The sequence below is a fragment of the Xyrauchen texanus genome, chromosome 2 (genome assembly GCF_025860055.1).
Source record: "Xyrauchen texanus isolate HMW12.3.18 chromosome 2, RBS_HiC_50CHRs, whole genome shotgun sequence".
In the NCBI taxonomy this organism is placed as follows: Eukaryota; Metazoa; Chordata; class Actinopteri; order Cypriniformes; family Catostomidae; genus Xyrauchen; species Xyrauchen texanus.
Genome location: NC_068277.1, coordinates 20,213,529 through 20,241,519, shown reverse-complemented (window position 1 = coordinate 20,241,519; position 27,991 = coordinate 20,213,529). Strand labels below are relative to the sequence as shown.

Genomic DNA, 27,991 nt, shown 5'->3' with positions numbered 1-27,991 from the left:
ATAAAATCATGTAATGGTGCTTTAAAGGAATATTCTGGGTTCAATCAAAGTTAAGCTCAATCGATGCTTAAAATAATGAGGTATAATGTTGATAACCACAAATATTTCTTTCGACTTGTCCCTACTTTTCTTAAAAACATCTGGGATGCTGTGAGGCACTTTCAATGGAAGCAAATGGAGCCAATCTGTAAATGTTAAAATACTCACCATTTCAAAAGTATAGCCACAAGACATAAACAATATGTGTCTTAACATGATTTTAGTTTGATAAAATTGCTTACTATCTGTGGCAGCGGGGGCATGGTCATGCGTCCATCCAGAGAGAGCGAAAGCGGTAAAGGCGCTTACACCTCAGCAACATTATGTTTAACACCTGTCTCTAATTCCAGAGAGCATAGGGAGAGCGGCATATAAACTGCCACGGGGATATTCACAATTACCCCGTGGTGTTTTTTCGGGGAAATTTCTTTTCAGGGAATAAACCATAGAGTGGAGTGGATTTTGGGGACTAATGAGCCTGAATTCAGAAATGTATTAAAGGGAATATGTGTGGATCGGTGCTGCAACAAAGCAACGAGATATGAAATGCGATGCTCTGGTAGGCAGGCAGAAATGGGGCCACCTTCGTCAGCTCCAAGTCAGGATGGCCCCGGCAGCCCCTCTCATCCTCAGGGGATTTCCTGAAGGGGATTTCCCTTTGGAGCAGTCACAAGACGAAACCCTCAAACACGCCTTCGATCAAGTGAGAGTGATCGATGGTCAACAACTCCGGCCGAATGTTGCACATTCATATCACTATTTCAGAATTATAAACGAGCGGTTGAATAGAGTGATGCAAGACACTCAAACAACGGAAGATAAAACCCAGTTTTTAATACTGCGGAGCCGGTGGGTGTTCCAGGCAGCTCTTATAATCCCATGGCGGGTCATCTAGGGGAAAGAAAAACACTGAACCGACTAATAGCCCGTTTCTATTGACCGGGCATTGGCGGCGATGTTCGGCTTACCGTGAATGTCAGCTGGTGAACCCACCGACCAACCCAAAAGTGCCATAGTGCCCCCTTCCGCTGATCGAGGTCCCCATCGAGAGAATTGGCATGGATCTCATTGGGCCATTAGAGCAGTCAACATGCGGACATTGATTTGTATTTGTCCAAGTGGACTATGCAATGCGATATCTGGAAGCAGTGCCTCTGCGCAGCATCTCAACAACCTTTATGTCACGGACACTACGCGAGCTTTATGAATTATTGGGCATTTTCGCACAAGTCAATTCGCACCAGCGTTTACAATCCACAAACAGATGGCCTGGTGGAGCGATTTAATAAGACCCTTAAAAATTAATTTAATAAATTTTAATAAATTTGTGCACAAGGATGCTAGTAATTGGGACAAATAGCTTGATCCCCTGTTATTTGCAGTATGAGAGGTCCTGCAAGCCTCCACGGGGTTTTCCCCATTCAAGCTGCTGTATGGCTGGCACTGCGTGGCATGCTTGATATCATATGCGAAGCTTGGGAGGAGGGACCTTCAGCCAGTAAGAACGAAATTCAATAGGTTCTTGATATTAGAGCAAAACTCCACACCTTGGAGCAACTAACACAGGAGAATTTGCTCCAAGCTCAAGAACGACAGCGCCGACTGTATAACAGGGGAACTTGGCTGCAGGAATTTGCGCCGGGAGATAAGGTACTCATATTACTACCCACATCAAGCTCCAAATAAAGGACCCTTTGAGGTCACTCCATGAGTGGGGGAACTCGATTATGAGGTAAAAAAAAAACGATAGAGAATTTATCACCTCAACCTCCTGAAGTTGGCTACGGGAGTTCCGGAGAGGGCGGAACTCAGGACGGAGGTAAACATAAACTTGCAGAGGTTGCCAAACTACATCAAGAATTTGCAAATGTGTCTTCCCCTCTACTGGGTCACATGAACCTCATCCAGCACTATTAAAGGAGTAATAGAGGAATCCCACAGTGACTTGTCCAGCCCGGTTGTTCTGGTTCCTAAGAGCGACTGGACTGTACGGTTCTGTGTGGATTATAGAAAAGTCAACGCGGTGTCTAAATTTGATGCCTACTCAATGCCTCTTATTGATGAGTTGCTCGATCGGTTAGGCAGTGCTCGATTTTACTCGACACTGGATTTTACAAAGGGTTATTGGGAGATACCCTTGACACCAATATCCCATGAAAAAAATGGCCTTCTCCACACCGTTCGAATAACACCAATCTGTGACAATTCCCTTCGGTTTGTTTGGGGCTCCGGTCACATTTCAGCACCTCATGGACCGAATCCATAGACCGCATCCGGCTTACGCAGCTGCCTATATGGATGACTTCATCATTCATAGTAATGATTGTTAGGGCCAAGATGCAGCATCTGAGGGCAGTTGGGCAGGGCTCACAGCAAATCCTAAGAAGTGCGTGATTAGGTGGGTGGAGGTACAGTCTCTGGGGTTCCACTTAGTCCAAGACCGAAAAGGGGGTGAGACAGTTCTTGGCACTGGCTGGCTATTATAGGAAATTTGTGCATAACTATTCGGATGTCACCGGCCTGCTGACTGATCTAACTAAAAAGGGAGCCCCAGACCTGTGCGTGAGGCCACTTTTACATGCACCTATTTTCTCTCTCCCTATTGTATTGCAGATGGACGCTTCAGACAGGGGGCTGGGGGCCGTTATCTCACAGGTGGTAGAGGGGGAGGAGTGCCTGGTGCTATACATGAGCCACAAGCTCTCATTGAGGAAAACAACGTCCCTGTGCCCTACTTCCCTCATACTGTGTGACTCCCTTACACTAACCTTTTCTGTGTAAAGTTATATGGAATTTTACAACCTTGTTGTCATGACAACCCAACATGCAAACACTAATTCCACTAAAACTAAGATTTTAAACTTAAATTAGAGTTTTTAATAGAAGATTTAATGTATGTGCTTTTATAAAATTATAAGATTCATATTTCTGCCTTTAAACCCTAATTTGTTTTTGCCCCATTCACTTTCTTCCAACAACTTATTCCATTGTAAGTGCCTCACAGTAACCTCAATTTTTGCTTTTTTCTTAAAGAAAAGGAGGAACAAGTCGAAATAATTTTTTATGATAATTAACATTATGCCACAAATGCTATCGATTGAGCTTAACTTGTATTGAACCCGGAATATTCCTTTAAAGGGCCAAGAAATCAACATGCTGATCTGAAGAACCTATAATGTAATATTAAGTATGTTTAAATATCCAAAGAACTACACAGTAAACTGAAGAACCCTATAGAGTGAAAAATGGTTCTAATAGGATTTTTTATATAAAAGTATATAATTGAAGAGCCTTTATTTTGAAGAGTTAATGGAAAAAATAAGTGAAGAACTAGAATCTGACAGCTAAAAAGAAGCCCTGTCCGCAAATGGATGGCACTAAATATAGGTATAAACAAGATATAATATGTTTTGTGATCACTTAATCACTTACTCACCAGACATGTAATCATTTCACCAAAACAAGGGCTTTAAATGAATTATGGCTTTAAAAACAAATGTACAATCTTAAATACATACACATTTAAAAGACTTCACAAAACATTTTCAGTATACCTTTCATTTCAACACAGTGGCACATTTCATCTAAAGCATTAGCAGAAATGATCCTAAGTCCCTGAGGCCAAGTCAAGTCTCAAGTCTTAGAGGTGGAGTCCAAGTCAAGTCTCAATTGTTTGGTCACAATCTAAGTCAATTCTTAGTTCTTTTTTTGGGCAAAAAAATGTATTGCCTTGTTTATTTACATGCAGACTCGAGTTTCCATCTCTGAGCATTCACATTCGAACAGGGCCATAACCACCATACTTTTTATATGTTTGGATACACAAACCCTTCATTATTCAGTATAGTAGTCAACCAATAAGAGTAATTTATGGTTGGTTCTTAATTATTACATTTGGTCCCCTCTAACTTGATTATGTGGTTAGATCCTTGCAAGTCAGTCCATTCAAAAATGTAATTAAATAACAGTAAGCATTGAACCATCACCTTTGCTCCAACGTGCTATTTTAATTGACTTTTTTTTGCTATATCACTATGAAGTAACACACTGTATGTATGTAGTCACGAAATCAGAGACACTCTCCTCAAATTAATCCAATCACAAGTGGTCACAGGAGAGATATTTGAGAAGCACACTAATACCAAGAGTAAACGCAATCTGTCTTGGCTGATACGGTGATCATATCACCCGAGACAGATTTAAAAACCAGGTGAATAAAGATAGAATTAAATTAATGAATGAAATTAACCACGAGAGAGAGAGAGAGAGAGAGAGAGAGAGAGAGAGAGAGAGAGAGAGAGAGTTCTGAATAGGGATAGAGAGAAAGGAATATAAAACCTGTTCTATGGAGAGCTCTTTGCTGGCAGCTCCTGATATGTCACTGATGCACTCAGTATGATGGTCCAAACCCAGAGCCACAATCTTCTCAAGAGTGAAGTCTGCACTGTTTGGATCAAATGACTGCTGCACCTCATGTCTTATTTGATCCCAGTGCCTAAAATAAACAGACAAGCATTTGAAGATTCAATCAAAGATGCTTTGACACAGACACAAGATTCTGAGTTTATATTAGGTGGATAAAAATTTGTCTCAAAGCAATTTTATAAGCCTTTTGGTAGAAAAGACTGAATGTGGTATTTAATTCATGAAAATATCAGGTAGATGCATAAACTAAAACTATAGTCTATTTGTGTTGCCTTTTGAGAAAAACAGTACGCTATGATGTTTAGTCACAAATGAATGGTCGTGTTGATAGTCAGATTTTGACATAATAAACAGGTGTGTCAGCCAGTGACAGTGAAAGGACTGAATTCTCCCATGTGACATCCCAGAGCCATGATGTACAGCTTGTTGTCTTCTCTCACAGAAATACACTGAGACTTTCATGATTAGTGGTTGACCGATATGGTTTTTTTAATGGCCGATGCGATATCCAGAAAACAGGGTGGCCGACTATATTATAGTAAAAACATAAATAATACACATTCATCTGTACTCTGAAAAATTTCCTCTGGTCTGGTGAAACAAAAATTGAACTTTTTGGCCATTATTACCATCGTTATGTTTGGAGGAAAAAGGGTGAGGCTTGCAAGCCGAACAACAACATCCAAACCGTGAAACATGGGGGTGGCAGCATCATGTTGTGGGAGTGCTCTGCTGCAGGAGGGACTGGTGCAAACTAGATGGCATTATGAGGAAGGAAAGTTATGAGGAAATATTGAAGCAACATCTCAAGACATTGACCATGATGTTAAAGCTTGTTCGCAAATGGGTATTCCAAGTGGACCATGACCACAAGCATACCTCCAAAGCTGGGACAAAATGGCTTACGGATATCAAAGTCAAGTTATTGGAGTGGCCACCACAAAGCCCTGACCTCAATCCAATAGACACTTTCTGGGCAGAACTGAAAAAGCATGTGCAAGCAAGGAGGCCTAAAAACCTGACATAGTTACACCAGTTCTGTCTGGAGGAATGGGCTAAAATTCCAGCAACTTATTGTGATAAGCTTGTGGAAGGCTCAATTTATTGTGATAAGCTTGTGGAAGGCAAACCAAAATGTTTGACCCAAGTTAAACAATTTAAAGGCAATGCTACCAAATACTAACAACATTTATGTACAGCTCTGACCCACTGGGAATGTTAAAAAAGAAATAAAAGCAATTATTCTGACATTTCACATTCTTAAAATAAAGTAGTGATCCTAACTGACCTAAGACAAAAAAATTTTTTCTATGATTAAATGTCAGGAATTGTGAAAAACTGAGTTTAAATGTATCTGGCTAAGATGTATATAAACTTCTGACTGTTTACTCAATACTTCAACTTTGTAAAAAAAAAGAAAAAAAAAGAAAGAAATAATAATAATTTATTGTACTTTAAATTGAAGATAGCAACTTCTTCTGATTTCTGTTTAGTTATCAAATATTTGTAATTTATTTGCACATGAAGAAGTTGTAAATATATTATGAAGAAGGAAATAACAGTACCCACAGTAGTCCTGGAACCATGGATGGCATGTCCATGTTAGCAATTGCATTATCTAAAAAAATTCAGAATCAAACCAATTGTACATACAGAGCATAGTGAATAAGACATTTACTTATAGCACACATGAAGCGCTTATATTTTGAAGTTGCATTCACACACTCGTGCGTGAGCAGCAGAAATCTACCGACAGTTTAAACGGCTTGGATTGCCTGCTTGGATTGTTGGGGACTGACCATCGTGATTTGTGAATCGGAGGAACTGTTGATCTTGATTCTGAAGTTTTGATTCTGGCAGATAAAATTCGCACTTCAGAGGAAGATAATTAGATAGGCTCGATGGGAAGAAAAAGCTGAATTTTCGTGATGTTCATGAATAACATCCGTTTAAACAAGATATCTGCATATTTGCAAACAGTATGTAATAGAAGTTTTATTAATATTTGCCTTTTATCATTAGAATGTTTTTTTAAGGGAACTGTTGAGGAGAGGAAGAATGAAACAGGTGAGCACTTTAACATTATGATTCAAACACATCTGCCACGGCTCTGATATGCGGACCGTTTAAATGAGACTGTGTTGTACACCGGTATATTATTGTAGTAACACAATGATGCATAACAACAAAACTACCCATAACTGGTCATTTACATGTCTCAGTCGCTTCACATGCAAGCAGGCGATTTTCGGTGCCCTCAAGAATCAAATCGGCCAAACGGGAAAAATTGACATAATATAGGCAGATTTATTAGCCTCTAAAATATACAGGTCCACCACTATTCTGTACATCTTGTCCACAACAAAACACAACACCATTCTTTTAAAAACTTTCTGCCAATGACTAGCCCCCCTGAGATCAGACCTGAGCATTCTGGAATGGGATCTCTAAGAGTGCCTGTTTTTATATCCCTCTTTTCTTTTCTTTTCTTTTCTTTTCTTTTCTTTTCTTTTCTTTTCTTTTCTTTTCTTTTCATCTCCTTTCTGTTGGTCAAGGACTTCAGAGGCGGCCAGTGAGAGATGCTAACAGGGAACTTTCAGAGGGTTACATCAGTGTGATTAGCAGACTTTCATAAGGGACCATGAGTCCTGTCTCTGCGGTCTCGGCCAAGGCTGTTGAAGCATGCCTGATTGGGGCCGAAATGTTTTTGTTTTATGTTTCTCTCGACAGGGCTAGCACCAGAGCGTACAAATGCTTTGAGTGACAGAAAAGAGAGGCGATGAGCTGTTACTGAGTGCTGGGTGTAAGGGTGTGGGATAGCAGCTGATCATAGAATAGCTATGCACAATGATACTAGCCAAAGGGAGCACTGGTGCTTTTCCCATCTTTGCAAATATACAAAGACTTTCTGTCATTATCAGGCTGGGCAATTTAAGCTGCAGTGCTAGATAATGACAAAGGTGACATAATTCATGACAGTTTTACAGGATTGCATCCACTCGAATACCCATCTCACTCCTGTTGCTAGACCTATCTGTCTGCCCATGTGTCTTCTCACCTTCTAAATGCCCTTTTCCCATTTCCGGGTTTGAAACACTGACGTAAACTATATTATTATTTTAAATTAATGTCGGGGTTATATAACCCAAAGAATAATGTCATAAATTTACAAAGAATAATACAAATATTGATAATATATATATAAAAAATGTGTTTGCCCCTAAACAAGGTGGAAAAGCATCAGTCTGTGAAAAGTGTGCACTGGTTAATTGCTCTGATTAACATTTTTTATTGATTAATATAGATAACAAAGATAAGCAAAACAAATACACACTGAATCAACATTTAACCCCCACTCTCACCCCTCCCTACCCCAATCCCCAACCAACTCCACCCTAACCCTTAACAACATCATTGTGGTCACACATGATTATAGACACACAAAAACAAAAAACAAAAAATAAGATAAATCACAAACATTTAAAACTAAACTTCTCTCTCCACTGCCCCTTCCCGAGAGCCCTCAAAAAATGCCAGATAGCTGCCCCATTTCCCATCAAACAAGTACCAATTCCCTAGCCTTCTACATGATGCTTCCTCGAAAGCTGCCTCCCTCCTCATCTCCATGCACCATTCTTGAAATGAGGGTGCTCAGAATTCCATCCCCTTAAAACAATTTGTCTGCCAATCATAACACTCTTTAGTACCCAATTTTTTATGTGTTTATGCGCTATATTGATGACCGCCCCATCGCCTAAAATACAGAGTTTGGGGCAAAAAATATTTTGAGTGCCCAATACATTACACATAAAAATCTGAACCTTCAACCAAAATTATTTTAGTTGTGTCTCCATCTTCTGATTGGCATCACCAGCAGGTGGGTGTGTCTTTAAGACCAAGCCTATACAATCTAGAGGAGGTCCAATAGAATCAATGTAAAATCTTGAATTGCATAAGGCGCACCCTTGCATCTCTAGATACAGACTTGACATGTTTTTGAATCCTAACCGACACTCCCTCCTCCAAATTTAAATCTTTCTCCCATAATCTCTTGACAGAAGTTAAAGCTTCGTCTCCCAAATGCTGAATTAGCAGGGAGTAATACATTGATGTCTCATGACCTTTTCCAAAAGCAGTCATCACCACTCCCAGAGTATCTATCTGCTGCTTTAGGGAGGTGTATGCCACTCCCAAAAATAGTACAGAACAGATGGCGCAGCTGTAAATACCTAAAGACTGAGATCTGGGAATCCCAAAATGTTGAACAAAATTTTCAAAGGATCTCAACAGTCCATTCTCATATAGGTCACCGAGTGTATTAACCTCCCTTACAATCCACTCTGACCAGCAGAAAGGGGACTTATTAATACATAATTTTTAGTTCAGCCATATGCTTGAGGCAACATTTAAATAAATGTCAGAATTAAACACTCTGGACACTTTTGTCCATACTGAGTGCAAATGCGAGATAACAGGCTGTAACCACCGATTAGTTTGATACAAAGGCTTTGCAATGACGAAATAGGGGCAAGAACTTCCTGTTCAATAAAAAACAGGGAGGGGCTCTCTCAGGTGGAAGCGACCAATGAGCCAAATGTCTAAGAACAAAAGCATAATAATAAAACTAAATCTTGGGTAGGCCTAGCCCACCTTTGTCAATCGGCCTATGCAACTTACAGAAATGTTATATAGGATGTTTACCATTCCAAATAAAGCACTTCACTATGCTATCAAATTGCTTGAAATAAGAGAGGGAGATATCTATAGGGAGAGACTGTAGCAGGTAGTTGAATTTTGGAATACTATTCATTTTGATAACATTACCCTTCCCAATCATAGATAAATGTAATGAAGCCCACCGGCCCACATTGCTCGAAAACCTTTTAATTAAAGGGTCAAAATTAATTCTAACAAAATCACACACATTTTCTGGGAATAAAATACCCAAATACTTAATATCCTGTTTGAGCCACTGGAAGTCACCCAGCTGAAAAGCCATTACTGGACAGTATGCTGTCAGAGCCAAAGCTTCGGGTTTAGACCAATTAACTCTGTATCCAGAGAAATTAGAAAAGGAATTAATAATCCTGGGGAGGCAAGGCATTGATCTAGTAGGGTCGGAGAAGAATAATGAAATATCATCTGCAGAAAGCAAAAGCTTATGTGCCACACCTCCCGCCACCACCCCTGGAAAATCATCATCCTTTCTTATAGTGGCAGCTAATGGTTCCAGGGCAAGACAGAACAATAATAGAAAAGAGGGCAACCCAGTCGGGTGCCCTTATCCAGAGTAAAATAATCTGAAATGAATCCATTCGTTTGTACTGCCACTACCGGGTGTATATAAAGTAAATTAATCCAACCAATAAAAGTATTCCCAAACCCATACTTTTCTAAAATCTTAAAAAGATAATCCCATTCTACCATATTAAAAGCCTTTTCTAAGTCAAGTGAGATGACCACGACCGGAGTCAGATATTTTGCCACTGACCACATGATATTGATGAAAGGCCTGATGTTATCAGAAGAGCTATGGCCCAGAATAAACCCCACCTGATCTATATGAATAAGAAATGTCATAACTTTACTTAATTGGTTAGCCAAAATGTTTTAAATAAATAAAAAAATAAAAAATTAAGGCAAGGCCTTATTTACCTCGCCAAGTTCCTCCAAGGTTATCTCAGAATCAAGAGAATTTTTTGCTCAGCCGTCAGTTTAGGAAGTTCTAATGGTTCCACAAAGTTTCTAATATCCTCATCAGTAGACAGAGATGTGGAACTATAGAGATCAATATAGAATTATTTAAAGCATTATTAATATTAACGGCTGAGGTGAATACTTTACCACCAGCAGATTTCACTGAGGGAATGGTAGAAAAAGACTCTCTTCTGTTTATATACCTAGCCAGAAGATTACCTGCCTTGTCCCCTGACTCAAAGTATGATTGTCTTGGCCTGAATAGCCAAAACTCCACCTTCCAGAACAAAATAGTATTATATCTGTATTTCAATTGAGTCAAATCTCTGAGGCCATCAGATGACATTCAGCACGTCAGCTCTGCCGCTGCACTTTTAATATTAGATTTGTGCTTTGGATTTTTTGGTGAATGCGGCATACTGTATGATCCGGCCCCTAAGAAATGCCTTAAGTGCCTCTCAAGCCACACCCACAGAGGATACTGAGGGCCAGTTGGTCTCCATATAAACATTGATTTCAGCCTTAAACATTTGTTGGAATTCAGGATTTTATGAAAGGGAAACTTTAAAGTGTCAACACCTCTCTCAGGGCCTGATCTGAGACTAACATTTTTCCAATTGAGCAATCAACAACAGGGGGGATTAGATATCAGAAAAAGATATTAGAAAAAGAAATCTATTCTAGAATAAATCTTATGGACTGATGAAAAAAATGCATAGTCCTAACCAGATGGGTTCAAAAGTCTCCAAATATCTGTAAGACCAAGATATTTACACATCCTGTGAAGTGTCAATGTTGCTCTAGGGGGCTTACACATATTTGCTTCACTATGATCAATGACTCAAAAGCTTAAAACCTCCACCCAATATTATTTAATGAGGGGTTCCAATGATCTCTTCAAGATCTATAAAAAAAAATCCCTGATCATCAACGTTAGGTGCGTAAATATTAGTCAAAATAAGACTTTTCCCCTGAATTTCTGCTAAAACAATAATAACTCTTCCTAATTTATCTTTAATCTGTTTGAGACATTTGAATTGTAGATGCTTACTTATCAGTGTATTGACTCCCCTGCTCTTACTTGAGCCAGCACTAAAGAAAACATGTCCACCCCATATCTTCCTAAATTTTTCAGCTTCCTGCGGGGACAGTTAAGTTTCTTGAAGAAACACTACATCATATTTCTTATGCTTAAGAAGAGAAATAACCTTCCTTATTTTTATGGGGTGCCCCAACCCCTTCACATTCCACATGGAGAGAGACAATTCACTCAAATTAACCTTCGACATTTTGACAAAATACAAAAAATACATTGTGTCAAAAACAAAATTATAAAGACCACATTCCAACATTAGTGTAACAATCAAAACTCACACATCCTCCCCAAACCAAACAAACAGAAAAAAGAAAAATGCGCTTATTAACTCCACGCACGACAGCAGCAACAGGCGCCCATCCCTCTAAACTCAAACATGTATGCCTATGAGAGCCCCAGTGACAAATTTGCCATCGGATTGCTCAAAACCGGTGTTTCCATACAACTTTTGTGAGACAGAATTACACAACAAAAGATAATCTATAAAACAAAATCAAGCCAATAGGCGGAATAAACACAAAGAATGTGTAGATTCATCCACATAACTTTCCCGAAGATGTGTTACTCCACAAAACAAACTCCAGCTGCTAAGCGGAACCCTGTGATCTCGCTCGATTTCCAGCTTATGGCCTGTTATGTCAAGCAGATTCGGAAAGAGCCCATCCAGGAATTTCACCATATCCTGACCCTCTTCGGCCTCAGAAATTCCAACAATATTGAAGTCATTCTGCCGGCTACAGTTCTCTAAGTCCTCCAACTTCTCCCAGACACACTCCAATAGCAGATAATTCCCACTCCGATGACTCAAGATAATCTAACCGTTTCGCGACATCTCCCACTCTTGTAACCACCTCTGTGAATTTCGTCTCCATGGCAGCGATAGATCGACATTTAACAGCAAGATCCTCCAAGTCAGCAACGACCTTCGTCAGTATTGCCAACATGTTCAACATTTCTCACCGAATTTCCCTCATATCTCCGACCAAATTGAGTCCCGGGCTCAGGGCCTGCTGCTCGGGGGTGTCAACTTGCAGGTAAGTGTTTTTTAATGTCTCCAGAGCCAGAGGATTTTTAATTTATGTTTATGTATGAATAATGTTATTAATGTTATTATAGACATTAATAATGTTAAAACTAGCAAAGTGTGCAGAGCTTGCCGTTCACATGTCCAAACCTCACATGGCGTTACATGACCATCGTACCTTGGTTAATTTAATTGTGCTGCCTTTGCAATGTCAAATAGCTTTTTCAGAATAGATTTATTTTTTTATCATGTAGCTTTGGTTTGATTTTGAGCACAAAATTTTTATTGTGTATTTTCTTTTCCATGGCATGTCACAACACATTTGGGCTAGTAAAAAGAAATACATGAAATACATTTATTGATTTATTTGGTGATTTAAAGATTAATATATATATATATATATATATATATATATATATATATATATATATATATATATATATATATATATATATATAAAACAGAGTATAATGAACTTCTAACAGCTGTAATAATGCATTAAATCAAAATGAGGCAATAAACAGCATGTAGCAAATATTAAACAAAAAAGCACACAATACAAACCCAAACTCTGTTCACATGGTGTAATATTTATGCTAGCAGCCCAAAGTAATACACAAATGATTGCCTCAAAGAAACATACATACATATTTTTGTAGCGTTTTCGTGTATTGTCTCATGAAACAAACAAAATATGCGAAATGGCATGTCGTTACTTGCAGTACATCAGATTATCCACGACATAAAACCAGCCCCAAAACAAACTAACAAAGATGATGTTGAAATAATCCTCACAGAGCGAAATGAGTTTGTCTCTCACTGCTAGACACTTTGTATATGCGCATGTGCACTGTCTCTTGCGGCAGCCCAAGTCTCTGCCTGAAGAAGAGAAGCGGCAGGCAGTCCGAGATTTTCAGCCACAAGCAAATAAACCCTAACAAATTATCAGTGGTAATTACATTATCAGCACAATAATATTTTGATTTTCATGGTTATCGGCCAATATTTCACAGTTATCTGCCAATAATATATCGGCCGCAAATATATCATGCAACACAAGTGAAAATCAATATATGAAACTAGATCAGTGTTTCCCAATCCTGGTCCATGAGTACCACCAACACTACACATTTTGGTATTTTGTATCCCTATTCTGATATTGGATTTGGAAACACTGAACTAGATCATACAGCAGGCCATTGTTTGTAGGCTTATGTGATGCATATAGTGGGGGATTATAAAATGTAGGTTGTGATAGGATAGCATTGTCCTGGGCTATTTTATTCCCTCTCCAACCCTGCCATCTGCACCTAACTGATGGAATTAACAATTATCAGCCGGACTTCACTGCAGACCTCAGGTCAGCAGCTAAAAAAAGAAAATATCTCTAACACAGAGAAGTTACAAATAGCGATTGTCCGCTGAAGAGCCAACATGAAAGACGACAGTGTCATTTTGTTAGGAACCACTCTTGATAAGTGTGAGAATGACACTTAATTATGCTGATAACACTGGAGAACACTGTGTGTGTGTGTGTGTGTGTGTGTGTGTGTGTGTGTGTGTGTGTGTGTGTGTGTGTCCCACCTCTCTCTCATGGCTGGATTCCTGAGGTCTGTGATCAGCGGGACGATTTTTTTAAACTGCTCGATCCTGCTCTTAGTGAAGTCCACAACATCCCACTGCTTGTCCTGAAACAAAAGAGACACACACTCAGCCATCAGTCTATTATGCTACTTTCTAACAGTCAGCATGCTGGGCAGGCTGATGTGTAAAAGCTGAATGCTGTGCTGTGATGCACTGAACCCCTGTCAGTGGAAGAGCACCCAAAGGGTCTAAATCAAGCAGGTGTTTCTAATCTGCTTAAAGCTAAATGTCATGATAATGAGAAGCTGGTGGGAGGAGAAGCTAATTTAGCTTTAAAGGGTAATTAGTGACACAAAAGAGCTTTTATCACCATTACAAAGAGAAACGATAGAATGAGAGTCTCTGCTGAACCCTAATGAAGTAGCATCAGTGTGTGTGAGAACAGAAGAATATGAGTTAGGGACTGAGGCATCACTGATGCCAATGACTGATGTCTAGATGCGTTGAGGGGTGTGATGGCAGTTTAGTGGTGTCCTGATGCTGGCTGTTAGCTTTTTGTTTAAAGAGACCATATTATGCTTTTTGGGATTTTACCTTTCCTATAGTGTGTAACATAGCTTTTGTGCATGTAAAAAGTCTGCAAAGTTACAAAGTCCATGCAAAAGGGAGTTATTCTCTCCCACAGACAACACTGCTCAAGAACTACACGAAACAGCTGGATCGTAGTCCAGCCATTTCTTCCGTAGAGTATCAAAGTCACTATGTAACACATTTTGCATAATGCCTGCCTAAAGTCTACTTTGGTCTGCCCTCAAACAAATGTAGTTAAAGCAGAGGCCAGGATGAGCTGGGTTAGTGTTATCACCATGTTGAGAAGATGCTGTTTTCTTCAATGCGAATGCAAAACCTCTTTGTTTTGACTTCCAAAGGCAGACAAATTGAGGTATCAGTGGTTAAAATTAATTTTTACCACTATTCCTCAGAAGTACAACCAAAACCAATGCCAGATTTTCAAGTTGGTTACTCCTGAAAGTTGTTCCCACTTTGTTGGGACAATCTGGCGCTTCAGGATCACAACCTGTAATTATGCTTTGTGGATTTATTTGCTACCGAGAGTTCAAATGCTGAGTTTTGTGTTGTAGCTAGTGTACACCCAGTGCACAGCTATAGGCCTCTGTTAACCTGCTAACTAATGTTATAGTGTTGAAATAGATTTCTAATCAGCTGCGGGCCCACTTTTACCTATAATTGTGTAGAATTATGCAGATTGTTTATTGTTCTTACTATCATGAATGGTGATCAAGTGTGGAGATGGATTTATTTTTACAAACTGTAATTTTACATCTGCTATCCAAGGTAGTCATCAGCTAACTAGCTATGTAATGTTATTGTTTTGGTAAGGGTTTACTATTCAGCTGTGGGCCGCCTTTAACCTAAAACTGAGTAACAAGGTCTATCTCAAGAGTCTTAAATAATTATGTAATTACAAGATGTAATGTTATGGCCGCTGTCCACAGTAGTCCATGGCTAACATGCTCACTACCTCTCTAATACACCCGGTAATATCAAACCGGGAGTAAGCCTCTGTTCTCCGTTCATATCTCATGCGAAAAAGGTTTGGCTACACCCATTCCAGCAAAAGATGACAAACTTAGATGCACAGCATATCTTTTACTTGAAGCTTTGTTAGGTTCACAATAATCAACAGTATACTTGTAAGAAAGCTACTAAATTAAAACTTACCTCTATGAAACGTCCTGCTCAAGTCTTGGTTGCGAAGGCGGTTCAGGTCGATCAGCTTGTTCTTCCAAACTTTCATCATTTAAATCATTATCGGACTCAGGCTAGAGCTTGTACAGCAAAAACTGACACCACTGTTACCATAGTTACAGTAGTGTTTACAGCTGCTCAGGAAGACTTGGGAGCTGAAACTTGTTATGGTAAAGGCAGAGCCATATAAAGAGAGAGTTGTGACAACTCCATTGACTCCAATGGAACGTTTTTTTTACAGCAATGGCGGCTCGTAGAGCCTCTCAATAGTTCCCGGAAGTAGCAGCAAACATCGTAGAGATGCATCAGAACAAACCGCTTATGCACGCACTTTTAAAAGGTGAGACGTTTAAAGAATAATATTATCTTATTCTGTATATTATCAGTACATCTAAATAAAAATAACTTGTAAATTAAAACCTTATAGTTGAGTATTACTCATTAAATTAGGAGATAAGGGATGTTATCGGATAACTAACAGATTAGGCAAGGATTGGAGCTGGATAAAGTTAGTAATCGAACACCCTATTAATTGTAAAATCTTTGCAAATACCTCACACATTTTTTTGTTGTTGTAATTTTTATTTATATTTAGATTGCTCCTGCTGACTTGAGCCAACCATTTTTTTCTCCTCTCCATGTCAGTGGGGAAGCCATACATTCAGCACACCTTTCTCTGAGCGATTGGAGCATCCCCATGCAGCACAGCAAACCATGGTGAAGACTATGCAACGACAACATGAAAGAAAGGACACATACAAAATGCTTGGCTTGCTATTTAATTTATTATAAATGTATTCATGAATTGCTGTAAATAGTTATTGCATTTATTTGAATAAAAATACAAAAAAAGTAATATCGTAATATATTATTACAATTTAAAATAACTGTTTTCTATTTTAATGTATTTTAAAATGTAATTTACTCCTGTGATGCCAAGCTGAATTTTCAGCCTCATTACTTTTGAACGGCAGTTTATATACGAGTATGCTTAAGTTGTTTTAAAGCTGAATATATTGTGTATATGAATAAGTATTGTAAGAATTATACATTAGAATTGTAAACAATAAGCTTCATTTCACTAAATTTTACATTTACGTAACTGCTGCTAATAGTTAATAGTTCATTGACCCATTGTGCGGTGCGAGCTGGAAATCACCTGTCACCAGCCTGTCTCTGTACTATCTGAAAAGTCATAAATATGACATTAGTTACCATGAGATTAGTGAAAACAATGAACATGAGGTAACATAAAAAGGCAACAGAAACCCTAGCCTGATATAAGTTGAGGCAAATAACGGTAGCTGAACACTAATCCTCAAATATTAGCTGATTTGATCTTTAAAAAACAACATCGCTGTAACAACATACTCATGCTACATACATATGTCGGTGTGTTACATAAATATATAAAATAAATGCATTTATTGACTACTAATTACCAGAAATCGCAGTTCTGTCACTCTACTCTAACAGTTTGGAATGACCGCAAAAGCACTTCCTGGAACTATCTGAAGTCTACGTGAATCACGTGACGATCACGCATTTAGAACTTCCGTTGTCGCAACTCTCTCTTTATGTGGCTCTGGGTAAAGGGCATTACATTTCTGACACACGCTCTAGGTTGACCAATCACAACAAACTAGGCCAGCTGACCAATTAGAGCACATTGGCCTTTTCGGAAAGGGGGCTTTAAAGAGGCAGGAGGTAAATCATAGCGTTTCGGCCAGAGTATGAAGAGAGGGAAAAGCAATGTACAGTGTGAGAAAAATTGTGTTTTTTGAACATTAAAGCATGTAAACCTATTCTAGTAGACCCCCAAAATAAAATGATGAACCTGTAAATTAGCAAAATATGTTCTCCCCTTGTCTCCCCAATTTGGAATGCCCAATTCCCTATGCACTCTTAAGTCCTTGAGGTGGCATAGTGACTCGGAGGAAGAATCTCAGTTGCCTCCACGAATTTGCGCATCTTATCTCATAGCTTGTTGACCGTATTACCGCTTGTGAAGACTTCACGCTATTCTCCATGGCATCCACGCACAACTCACCACGTGGCCCACCGAGAGCGAGAACCACACTTTATAGTGACCACGAGGAGGTTACCCCATGTGACTCAACCCTCCCTAGCAACCGGGCCAATTTGGTTGTTTAGGAGACCTAGCTGGATTCACTCAGCATGCCCTGGATTCAAACTTGCGACTCCAGGGGTGGGCTACCCAGGCCCCCATAATATGGGCCCTTTAAATATGTGTGCATTTGAGGGCCTCTATAAGGCCTTTGTACTCAAACTTGAGTTCACAAGACTTGAAACAATCTACCTCACATCTATTTTAGTGTACGACGAAAGACACCATGACTCATAAACATATTCAGTGCACATTCAGATGGTAATTTAAAAATGTGACTCTAGCAAACAAACTTTAATTTCTCAGCTTGACCCTTGAATTTACTAAAGGTAAGTACCAAAGACATAATGCATAATATTTTGGCTTGCCTTGAACTCTCTGTTGAGTTTGTGGAGTCTCTTGAACTTAGTCTGTGCAGTGTTCTCCATGACCTTGGTCTGTAGAGATGTCAATTGCCCACCCTTCCACTCATCCCACAGAGCTTCCCACTGCTGGGCAATCTCCCATACCTGCTGCAGGTAATCCAGATCCTACATACACACAAACATTTTGAAGTTGCCAGCCAATTATAACTTCAAACAGCCAAAACAAAAATATAAGAAATAAATAAAATGATTAAAATCACAACATGTATTTAAATATATTAGGACTGGGATATTTAACATGTTAATTTCTGCAAAACATATTTGACCATTTAATGCATAGAAAAAAAATGCAATTCATTCAGTATCCTTGTTTTTTTTACAAGAAAATGAAAAATGAAAACTTCTGTAAATTAAACTTCAGCAGTCAATTTTTTTTAATGCACTGGCAATGTACACTTAAGATTATTTTGCCAATAATGCTTGATATGAATTGAATCTGCCCATATTATTAAAAAAAGCCACTGGAAAACGGGAGAAGATTTTGCCAAATTTTAATTACAGCATGTTCGCTGATTCTATAGCACATATAGTTATATTTTTATCAGAGATTTTTATATGTAGAAATGTGTCTAATTTAACTCTGTGTCTAAAAAAACGAAACATTTTTACATAAATATTTCAATATTTAAAATAAACGATGATTAACGAACTTATTTCAAGTTCTTTGAGACAAAGTATAAAATAGATATATTTATGATTAGTTTAATGTTTGTTGTAATGTATCCTGTGCCATAATTAATCGCAATTAATCACAGAAAACTTTGTGATTAATACTAAAAAATATATATACATTTCGAATCACAGCTCTAATATATATTTATCATTAATATGTATTTCACATGATTAAAAAAAATACAGAAAACCTGTTTCTCCTATTCTATCCTCTCATAACCCTTGATTTTTTTCTCTGTCCTCTGTTCTCTAAAAATACATTCGAAGAGGACAAAGCAATCCAAAGAACATAAAAAAAACCTTTTAACAAAACAATACTGGAGTCAGACAAAAAAATGCTGATAGACAGAATAAGACATGGTCTGCTGAATAAAGCAGTTTATGCAACATTGTCTTTCAGTTAACCAAATGCTTAGATGTCCTTGTTGCTCTCATTTTCTGAGTCAACCTCTGTGTCACAATGCTTTTTGCAACTCCATCTTTGCATGTGAACTCTGGTCTGTGAGAGTGAAAACTTTCTGTCAAATCTCAATGAAGTTGGCAAGGATAGCCCCATAACTATCACTTAAAGAAATAATTTGCCCAAAATTAATAAAATATCTCATGATTTACTCTTTCTCATGTTGTTCTAAAACCATATGACTTTCTTTCTTGTAATGTAGAACACAAAAGCAGATGTTTTAATAAATATCACAGTCCATCTTTTCAATATAACGGCAGTGGATAGTGCCTCAATTTTAAGCTTAAAAAAGGACCCAAAAGTATCATGAAAGTTGTCCATACGGCTTACACGTCATATTCCAAGTGTTCAGAAAGCATATGATAATGCATACGTTCTGATGAGAAACAACCCGAAACATAAGTAATTTTTCAGTGAAAATCTTGACAGCTGTTGCACATTCATGAGTGCTATGAAAGAAGCTCATTCACAGTGGCACATGTGTTCAGGTGAAAACTTGAGATGTTTTTATGTTAAACGAATCAAGTTAAACATGTATTGTATGTCGTAATTTAACGTTAGCCCTCAGAAGACTTGAAATATAACGCACGAGTCACGTGGACTACTTTTATGATACTTTTGATTATTTTACCTTTTTTAAGTTAGGCACTATCAACTATCAGAAATCTAGGGGTAACCATTGATGATGAGCTAAATTTCACAGACCACATCTCAAAGACTGCAAGATCATGTAGATTTACACTCTACAATATCAGGAAGATAAGACCCTTCCTCTCTGTACATGCCACACAACTGCTCGTTCAGTCACTTGTCATAACTAGACTGGACTACTGTAACGCTCTCATTGCAGGCCTTCCTGCATGTGCTATTAGACCTCTCCAAATGATCCAGAATGCAGCAGCACGTCTGGTCTTTAATTAACCTAAGAGAGGTTCATTCTCTCCACTGGCTGCCGGTTCATGCACGTACTAAATTCAAGGACCTGATGCTGGCATACAAAACAGTCACTGGGTCTGCTCCAGCATACCTAAAAACATTTATGCAGAGCTACGTTCCCACCAGAAGCCTGCGGTCGGCTAAGGAACATCGCCTTGTCGTACCAAAACAAAGAGGCACCAAAACACTTTCCCAGACTTTCAGTTTCATCATACTACGCTGGTGGAATGACCTTCCCAACTCAATCCGTGAAGCTGACTCACTCTTTATCTTCAAAAAACGGCTAAAAACACATCTTTTCCAAAAGCATTAACCAGTCACTAAAAAAATAAAAAAATAAAAATAATAAAAATAATTATTTACAATTGTTTCACTTAAATCTGTTTTGTATACTATTCTGATGATAGTGAAACTTTGTAGTATGGCACTTTTCGTACCACTGTCTCCTTAAGATGATTCACTTATGTTTTCCTCTTTTGTAAGTCACTTCGGATAAAAGTGTCTGCCAAATGAATAAATATAAATGTAACTGCCATTGTATTGAAAAGATGGAACAGAATATTCATAAAGATTTCTCCTTTTGTGTTCTGCAAAAGAATGAATGTCATACAGGTTTGGAATGACATGAGGGTGAGTAAATCAAGAAATAATTTACATTTTAACATTAGCTAGCCACACTGTTTAACTGGTACACAAGTCATTTGTTGCTGCTAATGGCCATGTTCACGTAAGCCAGAACTGCTCATTTTCATCCAGAATTCATCCTGATTTTCATAATTACATCCTGGCTTGCAAGAAGAATATTTGTGCTGAATCTGCACAGATTTGGCTTACATGAATTACCCCAGATTATGACTAGTGATTTGACAACATTACCCCATTATATGCTGGGATAGCAGGTGTTCATTTCAAACCCCTCTGGCAGTGAATAAGCACCTTCTCTAAAGTGAGGATGTCTTTGGAGGTGGGCTGTTCAATTTTAAATATATTGCATCCGTGACATATGCTTTCCTCCTCTTCTTTAAGAGCCTCCAACTGAGCATGCAGCACTGACACCTGCTGCAGTGCAGAATCTGGTGTCACCCCACTGCCAAAGGGACCTGTACACATGCACACACAAATAAGACCATACACATAAAGACAAAGGCATAAAAAGAACACACAAATACTCACAGATGCACATACACATGGTTAATTATTTTAAAATGGCACATGTCGTACTTATTTCCCCAGAGAACAGCTTGGCTCTTTCTAAAAGCTCAAATAATCCCTATTGGACAGAATGTTTGCGATGTGAGCATGTTTCCCTCAATGTGCAAGTAATGTAGTTTCACATTTGGGGCTCAGTGGGTCAGTAGGTCTCTTTCCTCAGCAGCATGAGAGTTCTGGCTCAGACCCAGTTCCTCTCACAGGCCCGGACTCCCATGGTCCACGCGCGCTTGCGACGGCTTTGATTTATAAAATATTTGATCTTTTCAAAAGCACCTCATTCAATTCAGGATGGCAATACACAGTGAACAGTAACACAAAGCAACACACTCGCACAAACACCAGTAGGCTGCTATCTGCCCTGAGTGAAGCCTTTGGGGAGATGTTTACAGGCACGGCTGTTTATGTCTGTCAGCATTTATAATGGATTCCATCAAACACAGTTGTTAAATAACACACATCTCTACCTATTACAAAACAAACATTTACACAATTCTGTATTAAGGTAAACCATTAAGCGGTTTCTGAGGATCCATTAGGGATCTTGTGTCAATATTTTTGTAAAGTCTGATTTTGATACTGAAGCATTTAGCACATGCTGAAGTGAGTCGCCAGAGCATAACAAATTCAGGAGCATGCGTGTTAAGAGGTTTGATGATGCCCAATCTCTTTTTTTCTCTTTCTCTATCCTTTGTGCCTGACTAAAATGTAAAGAAAATCCAATTAGGAAATGTTCAAATGTGCTACATTTTTTATATATCAGCCTCTGAGAGTTTAACCAATCATACACGTTTAATTGGCTCTGCGCTGAAAAACCCAATGTAGTATTTTTCCTCAGAGTTCAGATCTGAGCGGGAAAGTCACACTGGGTCCGTGGAGAGCAGGAGATGAGATTTTGAAGGGGCACCTTGGCAGGGACCAGTATTGTGTTTGGACTGAATGAGTGTGATATTATTGAAACTGTCTCTCTCTCCTGAATACAAATTTCTCTGCACAAAAAGCTGCTTCCTGGCCTCATTAACCTGAAGGAGCCTTCCATTGTTTGCAGGAACAATCCAAACAATCCTGCCATCCTCAACAAGTTACAGCTGCCGCCCACGTTCGGAAATGCATGGGTTGTGGGAAATAATGATCACGTGTTGACTCAATGCAATGGTTTTGTGTTAATCGCATTTGCTAAACTCCAACTTTGTCTAAATCAAGATGGAAGGTTTTGGATTCACACTGGGAGGAGAAGAAGAGAGGAGGAAAAAACACAAAAAAGAAATACAAGAGATCAAACTGAAAAACACTTCACAGAGCTATCAAGGATCACACGTTACCGCAAACACAATGAAAATGTGATGAGAGAGAAAGTGAGCAAAGAAGTGCAGAAAAGGGGAGAATGATAGAGGAACGAAGGAAAAGTAGGATGAGAACTCTGTCTTCTTTGATAAAGTTTGGCATGATGTGACTTTGTTCGTGAAGAGAGGTGGCAGCAGAAGATAGTAAAAATTACTTTTCAATTTTTTTTTTTAATAGAACAGAGAATAAACAGTACAGAGACACAAGCAGGAGGTGGAGCAGCAGTACCGACAATAAAAGAGAGAAAGAGAGAGAGAGAAACAGGGAGGTAGAGAGGCTGAGTGCTCAGTCAAGGGCAGGATATCAGCGTGACGGTCACTTCTGCTGTAGGTGAGGCTTCATGGCGTCTGAAACATTATCTCAAGGCTAATTGGTTGTGATGTGCCATGGGGCGTGTGGGAGGTTGATGGCTCTAACAGCACATAACACCACACAGAACACCCACAGTCCCAGCACGCAAAGACCTGTGGTGCCACCCATGTAGTGAACTGACCTACAGAAAAAGAGTCATGCTGGGATGTGAAGCTCACAGTGGGCACTGAGACAGCAATGGCCCTAAACCTACTGGCTGTGTGCGTGTGTTTGTTCACCAGCATTGTTGAAGCTCTGTAGGGCAGACTGCGTCTTCTTCTTAAACTCCTCCGAGGAGAGGATCAGACTGCTCTTCATCATGTCTTTGTGTTTCTTCAACATAATGTCACTGTCAATCACAACCTGCTGGAACCACACCCACTCTCCATTCAGAGCCTCCAGCAACTCCAACACCTACAGAGAGAGAGGCAGAGAAAGTGACAGCTAAGGCAAATAAAAGTTAACTCACATATGGAATGAAGGCAAGAGATGAAAGTGTATTTAGGAAAAATATTTGACTAGGACAGCCGAGGGAGTGTGTGTGTACGTGTGTGTGTGTGTGAGTGAGTGCAGGCATGTGCGTGTGTGTGTGTGCGACACTCACAGCAGGTTCGACGATAACCTCATATTTCTCAAGGATGGCAAACTGCTCATGGATGGGTGGAATCTGACTTTCAATCTTACTTAGATCTGCCTGCAGAGTTTCCAGCAGTTTTAGACTCACTACCAGCTCCTCTAGAGTCTGTGGAGGCTGAGACACCCTGAAAAGACACATACAGAGTTGTCGACTCTTTGAGTACGGTGAATATTTCATGCTTTTTCTTATTGAACTAAACACAGTAACACACTACAAACAGAGCTAGCCACATACAGACCCTCTGTTCCAAAATGTAGCAACATTTTTAGAACTTGACTACTGGGGTGTTCTGGGTGGTGGCTAAGTGGTTGCCGCCAGGCCCAAGTTAAGAGAGATCACTAAGGGCATTTTCAGACCTGTAGCTTGTTTGATTTGTTCCGAAACCGGGGCTAAAATTGTTACATAGATTTTTTTCTTCTCCCCAATTTGGAATACACAATTCCCAATGCACTCTAAGTCCTTGTGGTGGCGTAGTGACTAGCCTCAATCCGAGTGGTGGAGGACAAATCTCAGTTGCCTCCGTGTCTGAGACTGTCAATCCGTGTATCTCATCATGTGGCTTGTTGAGCGCGTTACCATGGAGACATAGTGAATGTGGAGGCTTCGCGCTATTCTCCGTGGTATCCACGCACAACTCACCACATGCCCCACCATCCGTTTACCAATCATAATTTTCGCATTATTTCTGCTTTGAAAATTGCCTTTTCTCATGGTCAGAGTGCTTACCCTCCTCCTCCCCCCCTCTCTGTCACACACACACGCACACACAAACAGCAGAGTGAAGCCACGTTAAAAAAAAAATTGCCTCTGTCAAAATATGCTGACAATGTCTTCCCTCTGTTTTGCTGCTATTCGAAAGTGATCGTACGGAATTGTAAAACAGCTACAATTTGTTGTTACCAGCGCTTCTAATCAGTTTCTTATGAGTAGTGCCCAACTGATTTATCTAGCCTTTCCCAGATATAATGGAATCGGTGTATATGTTTACCGATATGTGCAGACAAGGAAACTTTTTTCAGAACATGTAATGCAGAAAACAATGCTTTAGAATTGGTGTCATAACCTAGTTTGTCCAGCAGAGCACACTCTGTCTCCACTGTTTACAGAGCTGAGCTGACAGTGGTTCTGCAGACAGGGCAGAGTTAAGCAGTGTGCAGTTAAGCGGTGTCTTCATGGTAAGTTGCTAACTAGTTTGTGAAATACATACTGGAAAGTTAATAAACAATAACCCCATCATTTTCCTTTTTCAATATAACTAACGTTAACCCTGCCCCTGACAACCATTTCACTCATGTTTATCACATCTGTTTGCTATGTTAGCCAGTTATAGTTTGTCAGAGCATCTTTTTGCATCTCAGCAGACAATGGTGCAGTGGTGGATTATGTCAGTTGAGTGTTGATTTCACACTATGTTTTAATTAATTGGTGAGATGCAATGCTGGAAAGTAAATGAAGTCCATCATTTGCTCTCCGTGACAACAAGCATATAGCTAACTAGCTAACCACGTAGCAACTTTCATTGCTTGTCAGCTGAGTGGAAGCTGTGTCAACATGTATTCACAAAACTGTTTTGTTCAGGATTCACAGTTTGGTACCCCCTTCAACCGAACAATTCCAGTCATTGGATTTACAAAATATAATATTTAAAAGTCTGGTTTTCCACCGTTGAAAGTTTCCCCTGAACTTGTATAGCAGAATACGGTTTAACACCGCTGTCCCTGTTTATCTCTTGACTCTGCAGGTGTAAATGTTTCTTGTTTTACAACCTGCCCCTAATTGACTGGCAGTATTAAAATAGTCAGCATTTGACTGATACCACTGATGTTTTTTTTAGCTATTTATTTTATTTTTATTTATTCTTTATTAAATGGTCAGCAACTGACTGATCCTAAACATACAGTACTGATTTTTATTTCAAAATGTATTTATTTTTTATTTAAATGGTCAGCAACGGACTGATCCTAAACATTCAGTACAGATTTGTTTTTTAGCTATTAATTGTATTTTTATATATTCTTTATTTTAATGATCAGCCTTTGACTGATACTAAACATACATTACTTATTTTTATTTAGCTATTTATTGTATTTTTATTTATTGTTTATTTAAATGGTCAGCAACTGACTGATACTGAACATACAGTACTGATGTTTATTAAGCTATTTATTGTATTTTTATTTATTCTTTATTTCTCAGTGTTCATTTCCAGAATTTATTGACAATGTATAATAATAATGTAAAATATTCAAACCAAAAATATTTAAGAAAGCAGCCTTCTGAGTACCTTTACATAGTCATATCGGTGCACAATCCACATAGAAAAAGTCTGTTTTCATTCTAGCTAAATAATTGGCTATATCAGACACCATATCAGTAATCTGTGAATTTTCCCCTCTAATATTGGTGTCGGTCTCAAAAATCCCATATCGGTCGGGCTCTACTTATGAGATTCCATTTGAGTTAGGATGTTCCCTTAAAATGTAGCTACCTCTAGAGTGTGTCTCTCTTTACACTCTAATCTCCTACACACACACACACACACACACACACACACACACACACACACACACACACACACACACACACACACATACACACTTACACACGCACGTGCGCACACACACACATACATACCTGAGAGCGTTATCCTGCAGAAAGCTGTGCAGTTCTTTGAGTTTGTTACTGGCCATAAGGCTGAGCAGCTGTGTGAACTTGCTCTGCCACTCGTTACAATGCTGCAACAGAGAGAATTTAAGCAGAGAACAGTCCAGCAATACAAACTGCAAACTTAACACCATCTCCTCCTTCTGGACATTATTCGCCACCTCTGTGTATCTGCAGAAAGAGAGAGAGAGAGAGATAGATAGAGAGATAGAGAGAGAGAGAGAGAGAGAGAGAGAGAGAGAGAGAGAGAGAGAGAGAGAGAGAGAGAGATGAACACACTAGATGAACAGAAGGACTGCAGTAGGAGGACAATTAATAATCTGACCATTTATTTTGCACATTTAGTCTTATTCTTCACCTTAAGTGTATCTTTCTTAATTACTTGTTCAATTTCTATTACTTATTTAATTAAATTTTTTTGTTTAAATTTATAAAAACTATTAGTTTCTACATTATTGTTTACTCTGCACGCACATACATTTTATGTTTTTTTTTTTTGCATTACAGATGTGACGTTATTCACGTGATATATTGCTTGTTATTTTCTCTATTGTAATTTTATTTTACATTCCACAGTTGCACACTGTATGCAGCAATGACTACAAAGGATTTAATATTTTACTTTGTATAATATAGTAACAGTTAAAGGTGCTGTAAGCAATTTTAGAATCATTCCACTAGACTGAGACGTTGAATTAGATCTCGTCATAGGGTCATCCTTCAGCCAGGGTCACAGCGGGACTGGGCTGAGGATGAGGAGAGGCGCAACTTTATGAGCCTCGTTTGGGCAGCGGATGATGAGGCACACCTGATGTGAGTGGGGCCTGGTCAACGCTGCTTTAAAAACGCAGAACGCACCTCTCTTCAGGGAGCCGGTGTTCTGACAAAACATCATACCCATCAGAATGGGATACCTTCGGTTAATGCGCATGCGCAGCAGTGAAATTTGTAGAATTGTGCATGCGTTAAATTTAAAACATCATTTCAGCATACCTAAGATTACAAGCGGTAAGTGTTGGTGTATTATATTGTATTATATTATATACACATTACCTAATTGTTGCCTTGTACAATCCTTGTACAATCCCAAGAATTGTTGACAGACGTTTTCAATATATTATTTTTAGCAAGTGGAGTCGTACAGTCGCGTTAAAACGTTAAATCTTGTGTTAACTCGAGGTTCTAGCATTTGGCGCCATCTGACCGAGATTAAACACATCGACTAATGTTTTGCTTTTAAATGATTAATGCTTATTTTTCTGCTAACTGTAGTTTAACCATGGAAAATAAGTGGGAGGAAAACAGCATACCCCTTTATAAACTGTATTTTTATTGAACCAGGGGCTATCAAAACAGCATATCCCTTTATAAACTGTATTTTTATTGAACCAGGGGCTATCAAAACAGCATATCCCTTTATAAACTGTATTTTTATTAAACCAGGGGCTATCAAAACAGCATACCCTTCACAAACACTGGTATGCTGTTTTGACAAAGTAGGCTAAATTGTCAGACCCCGCTATAAAACTC

At 38.9% G+C, this 27,991-nt stretch overlaps 1 protein-coding gene across 1 annotated transcript in view; it reads right to left on the bottom strand.

Moving 5' to 3' along the window:
- The window catches only part of dnah2 (dynein, axonemal, heavy chain 2), a 259,741-nt gene that overhangs the window by 133,877 nt on the left and 97,873 nt on the right, over nucleotides 1-27,991 (bottom strand). The window contains exons 20-26 of the mRNA XM_052139940.1: nucleotides 26,432-26,632; nucleotides 23,765-23,921; nucleotides 23,400-23,574; nucleotides 21,193-21,356; nucleotides 18,132-18,293; nucleotides 13,866-13,969; nucleotides 4,378-4,534 (exon numbers count right to left, since the gene is read on the bottom strand). Of these exons, the coding sequence (XP_051995900.1) occupies nucleotides 4,378-4,534; nucleotides 13,866-13,969; nucleotides 18,132-18,293; nucleotides 21,193-21,356; nucleotides 23,400-23,574; nucleotides 23,765-23,921; nucleotides 26,432-26,632 (1,120 nt within the window). The remainder of the gene's footprint in view (nucleotides 1-4,377; nucleotides 4,535-13,865; nucleotides 13,970-18,131; nucleotides 18,294-21,192; nucleotides 21,357-23,399; nucleotides 23,575-23,764; nucleotides 23,922-26,431; nucleotides 26,633-27,991) is intronic.